Here is a 6,000-nt window from a genome sequence, read left to right on the forward strand (position 1 = left end):
AACGGGTAGACACGGCTTGAGATCTTCGCTGGGACCCGGTCCTTCGGGTTAAACACGGCTTGAGTTCTTCGCTGGGACCCCGATTTGGTTATTAAGTGGAAGTCCGAGCTGAGTTCTTCGCTCGCACAGTTGGAACTAAGAGAGTTGTATAGGGGATCAGCTCCCATATATATATGATTGATATTGCTGGATGCGTGAGTGCTCCAAATTACCTTTTTGATGTTATGATGTGAAATTATTGCTGGTGTTGCATTTCACTCTACAGGGTGCATTAGTTTTAGATAGTTATAGAGATTATGGTTAAAATTGATATTTTACTCTCTGAGTCGAACGCTCACTCCTGTTCAATATTTTTTTTTCAGGCTATAAGAGGATTTTATTGTGGTTAACCTGCTTTTCTCCTTTGCAGGTTGTTTATCAATATTTGTGTAATTTTATTTATTCCTAGAATTTTCGTATGTGTTGAAAATATTCATGTTAATTGGGTCTGTAATATAAATTGCTATTTTGGACCTGTAAACTTATTATTCTATGCATGTTGATGGACTGGATGAGGAAGCAGAGCTCCCATTTATTTTATGATGTTATGAGTATGTGAAGGGTAAACTGAGCTCCCCAATTGAGTATTTATTTTGTTTACAGGTCGGGTGAGTCAAAAACTCCCCGTTGAAAGGTCCACTTTATGGCCGGACTCTGTCCGGTTGATTTCTTGAAATTGGGCCCAAATGGGCCTTAGAGTTGGGTTAATGAACAGTTAGGCTTACTACGGGCCTCGGGAGCTTTAGGCTGGCCTAGGTCCTAGTGCCGGTTCGGCCCATAGGTTGGGTGGTGACACTTTTTCTCAAATCCCATTTCCCTCTCCTCCACAAGGGCCTCTGGATGTTCCATAAGTTCAAAAAAGAATGGCAATCAACAGGTAGATGGAATTGCTCAATAACCAACTTTTTCAAATCTTTTCTAGAAAGCCACCAATGCATACTCATGAACTTAACCAACATGTATCATACTGAAGGCTTTTACTAATGATGACACAATTGTAACGAACCTAATCAAGCTATTTAAGTTCAAACACTAAAACCCACAAACATAGCCCCAATTCTACCGGGCTTCAAAACATGCTCAATCTCAAGCACAAGAACTGTAGGGACCAAAACTTCATCCAGGTCCCTAGATAACACAAAATTAAAGAAATTGTCTGCATATTGAGTCTCATAAATGAGCTTTCTATGCTTAATCGAGAAAAAAAAGGTGTCTATGTGCCTAAGCTGAATAAGATGGAGCGGGTAAGGGAAAGGACTAAGCGCTTGGATGAAGTGGACTTTAAGAGCGAGTACATGGATTCAAGGTGATAATTAAAGATTCAGATCGTATCTAGTATGCATCAAGTAGCTAAGGTGAATTTGGATCTTGTCCTTCTACCATGGAGGGATTTTTATTTATAGAATTAACACGCCAATACTCATCTCACACGTGTAAAGTCATTGCAAGTGAGCTATCTTAATCCTAGGAATATACTTAAGAGGTCCCATCAGATTGTCTTTTGTAATAATAGTCCTAGTACAAGATGGCCAACAAAGACGCATGATAACTAGTCATATGAGCATATTAAACTCCTCATCTGACTGGTTTATCCAAACGAGTGCATATGTTGGTCTTATAAATGAAAGGCTTTAGGCTTTAAACAAGTTGAATATTACTAGGATTATGCTTGTGTAGTTTCGAATCTCCATTTCTTGTTTCTTGTAAGTAGATTGTGGTGTAATCATAATGATAGATGTTAATTATGCTGTCCATATAGTTTCCCAACATGTTGGTTATGTTATTTTGATGACGTTTACCGCAATGTGGGTTAGTGTTTGTTGTGGTGAATTCATCTAACGAGGCTGTCAGTCATCTGGAGTTTTCATTATGAGAACTATACGACTGCTTTGATGTGAAAGTTGGCCAGGCGTCCTTCTTTGATTCAGGTTTTGGGTGACATTGAGAAAAAGATAGGAGTGTTGCTAAGTAGGTTTCTATCTCATCAGGCTTAAGGAGAATCCAGATTCTTCTAAGATGGGGCCTTGTTTATATAAGCTCATATGTTTGTGCCCTGAAGATGTCCGACTCCTTCCAAGGACATATGCACACCAATTTTCTTGATAGCATACATACGAATACTTTATATACAAACATGTCTCACTTATCTAAAAGCTTGTTTATTTATCTAATATCACAAGGATTAATGAATTGGGCTTCAGGTGGTTCTTGAAAAGGAGTTGGGATTGGTTGGAGGAGGAGGATTCTAAATCGGCTTGGCAACTTTTCTTGCTTTGGTTGGTATCGGCCATTTGCGAAAGCTGGGAAGAGGTGGGGAATAGAATAGAGAAAAAGTAAGGGTAATTAGGTAATTTTTCTTGTAAAGTAGTTGAAAGGTAAATTAGTTAACCAGAAAATCTTTAATTTTCTGTCACAATAACTTTTATAGAATTAAATTAAAATTCAATTAAAATTCAGTTAATTTTATGAAAAAAATAAATGTTTAATAACTTTTATAAAAATACACATAAAATTACGTACAAGTTGAGCGATCGTGTATGATATTTACCATAATGAGGCACTATATGGGAGTTTGAGATTTGAAGGAGTGTCATGCTGGCGTTCTATGATAATGGTATCGTCAGTGAAATGAGGTAGATACATGTTCTTTGACAGAGCCATGAACATTGAATAGAACAATTCAGGTCTCAATACTCAAGAGTTCAATCCTCCAGGTAATTTGCATGCAATCATCATCAGGGGAAAAAATATAAGCATTGGGTCATCAAAAAAGATGATAAAATGTTAAAAGAGCTATGAAGATTGACTCTTTTGGTTCATTATCAAAATATAAGAATACATTTAAGGTAATTTGTAATGCCCATTTCCATCTTTATCATCCTCCACTATCCGTTATGAAAAATACAATTTGCGACCTAAAAACGTTCAATGATTAAAAAACTAAAAGCAATTATTAGAGAAACCCTAATCTACAATTTTATATTGACATATTCGCTGATGCGACAATTGAAATTTTAGGATAACCTCACCATCAATTCTGCAATTGACACAATCTCGTTTTTCTTTCTCGCCCAGAGAACCTTTTTTTTTTTTTTTAATTATCTATTCACTTGGCTTTAACTAAAATTCGAATTCAATCCATTATGATTTTGAAGATAGCTTTAATACCACTATGTTAAACTATACATACATTTATGATAAACTACATTCATACTCCCATCAGATTTGCTGAAAATCATTGATTAGCAAGGGAAAAAGAAAGGAAACAAACATTTAGCCTTCCTTTATGCCAGTTAAACCCAAGCAATAGTTTCAGTTTTAAGAACAGACAAACCACTCCAACCAAACTCAAAATCCAGTTAATCATTTCTTTACCATTATTCAAACACAATTTTCAATTAGTTTTCTGTGATCTATTCATCTTGTAACAAGAACAAGCCCCTGATTCACACCCAGTAAATAATACAGCTGCTGGACAATGACAATTTAATGGTAATATACATTTTATGCCTATTCTGTTGCATTTCTGGTGACATCACCCTTGGCATGCAGAGGTGAAATTGTTGCGAGGACAACGAAACCACCTAAAACAACAATCAAGATACCCACCGAGTTCACTAGCAATGCTTCAGTAGAATAGCGTGATATTACTTTGTTGGTTTGGAGGAATGTGGCTTTTTCTAAGATACCAGTAGTAGCAGTGGCAACAGCCAGGGCATAAATATATACACCAAAGAATACATGCCAAGGCAGCAAAGTGGCTCTGCTATTTCTTGAGCCACCTGGGTACCAGAATGTCACAAATCCTGCAGCCCACTTTGAACAAGAAATGGTTTTGAAAAATTATTTAGCTACAAGGGGGAAAAAAAGAATTGGGTCATCAAAAAAGATGATGAAATGTTCAAATACCTGGATGCCAAAGAGGAACAGGCAAACTAGACCCAACCAAGAATGCAAGCTGTAAAAATTCTCAATGCCCTTATCATTGTGGAACTTCAAAGCAGCCCATACACCAATCAAGCTTAAACAAAAAGCAAGGAACTGTAGTATAAGATGAACTAATTTTTTGAAGCTTTTTGTCCCCGGAACTGTCTTGTAGGCTAGCATGGCTGTAATATTCCACAACAAATATTTAAAACAATATTCAGAAATACCAGCATGGCATCACTAATGACCAGGTTCAAATCCATGATTTTAGTTAAGAATGTCTACAGGTTATTAATTTACTTCTCAAATCCATAATTCACTAATGACCAAGTTATCACTAATGTCCATAATTTTGGGAGCATCTCAAGAAAAATTATAGAAGCATTCAACAGTTCACTTAGATTTATAAATCCTCCCCATTTAAATTAATTATCTCTGCTCCACCCTCTAGTGTGCGTTTATATCTAAAAAGGAAAAAACGGGTACTTACCTTCACCATTCATGAGTATGAACCCTACCACCATTAAAACAGGGTGGACCTACAAGAGAGCACGACAACGAACTACTTTAAAGTTAGCCAAACACTAAAACCCAAAAAACAGAAATGAAAGTCAACAATGAAATCCAGTTTTCAAATTAAAATTGCAGATAGAAAATTATGAAATGAGAGAAACATTGCCATTGGAGGCTTCACATTACATTGAAGATGAGATCTTTGCTATCGGAGGCGAGAGCCAATCCTCCCCTGTAAAGCACCGTCCATATGAGCACAAGAGCCACGACTACCAACCCCAGTAACCTGACTACAGCGAAGATTGGGAATTTGATCACCGGAACTCCCATTGTTTTAACTCTAATTGTAATTGCAGGTAGACAAGGGAAAGAGGGCGAAGACAAAGAAAGAGAGAGGAATATATAGATTTTGTAATTAGGGTTTTTGAGTTGAATTGGGTATTGGATCTGTGCTTTGCTTTGTTTGCTGGTAGATCATAAAAGGAAGTTTCTAACCATTTTCAAAATTTTCAACTCGGTGCCTTCCTCGGTCCCACTCGGACCACTCAGAGTTCCCCGATCCACGTTTGCTTCGCTGCGTTTCGATTCTAGGGAAATTCAATTTTTAGTATATAGGTAGAGCCGGGGTGGGCTTCAAATTTAGGTATGTATCTTGGGTGACATGTTTTTAAGAAGTAAATCTAATCAGACTAAGCGAGAAATAAACATTTTTATCTGTTAATTTTTGAAAAAAAACAAAAAATAAAGCCTTTTTTTTTCTTCCAATTTTATTAAACTTCCAAAAAAAAAAGGAGAATTTTATTTTATAGTTTTTTTTTATGTTTTCTTCTCTTTTTATCCATTTATTTAAATGAAATATTTAATAAAATGAAAATCATATAAAAAATTATTTGAAATTATCAATTCAATTAACTTTTTTTTTACAAAATTAATTCAATTAACTTTAAATTGGGTTTGCCTTTGAAACTTTAAATTGACAGTTTAATTATTTATTTGTCTTGTCCACTCCAATTAAGAATTCCAATCACCTAATATTCATAATATTTGAGAGTAAAAAATTTGCAATAGCTGAAATTTATACCTAAAAGCATCATAAAATGTTGTCTTGCATATTACTTGGCTAAAACACCCTTTACTATAAAATAAAATAATTTCCCCCTCCCCCCCAAAAAAATAAAAATAAAAAAAAAATTTCCTTCAATGATTCACAAATACCAATTAATCGACATATTGCAATAGGGAATTAAAGAAAAATATATGCATACCTTTCGATTTTAGAGCAAATGAGAAGTTCTCATTTACAAAAATTTTAGAGCAAAGAAGTTTTATATGGTGGCTAACATTGCACGAGTAATTATTGGGCGTTTTTAGTTCAAATGCATATTTATTCGTAATTATATATAGAGTTCACCTCCTTTCTTCGAGAGAGTATTAATTTTTTTTTATATAAGTTTAAAGAGCTCTATTTTTTGTCATTTGAAATTTCATATTGCTTTTATGGGTGTGACTTAACATGTATTA

The 6,000-nt window shown here is 35.1% G+C and overlaps 1 protein-coding gene across 1 annotated transcript; it reads right to left on the reverse strand.

Annotated features, from left to right (window-relative positions):
- Positions 1-3,393: 3,393 nt before the first annotated feature.
- Positions 3,394-4,970, reverse strand: LOC110656021 (transmembrane ascorbate ferrireductase 2). The gene is made up of 4 exons (XM_021812533.2): positions 4,666-4,970; positions 4,457-4,505; positions 3,949-4,148; positions 3,394-3,855 (listed from the first exon to the last, which is right to left on the reverse strand). The coding sequence occupies exons 1-4, from the start codon at positions 4,807-4,809 to the stop codon at positions 3,550-3,552; spliced, it is 699 nt and encodes a 232-aa protein (XP_021668225.2). The 5' UTR covers positions 4,810-4,970; the 3' UTR covers positions 3,394-3,549.
- Between the last annotated feature and the right edge of the window lie 1,030 nt (positions 4,971-6,000).

Source organism: Hevea brasiliensis, chromosome 9, assembly GCF_030052815.1.
Source record: "Hevea brasiliensis isolate MT/VB/25A 57/8 chromosome 9, ASM3005281v1, whole genome shotgun sequence".
NCBI classification, from domain to species: domain Eukaryota; kingdom Viridiplantae; phylum Streptophyta; class Magnoliopsida; order Malpighiales; family Euphorbiaceae; genus Hevea; species Hevea brasiliensis.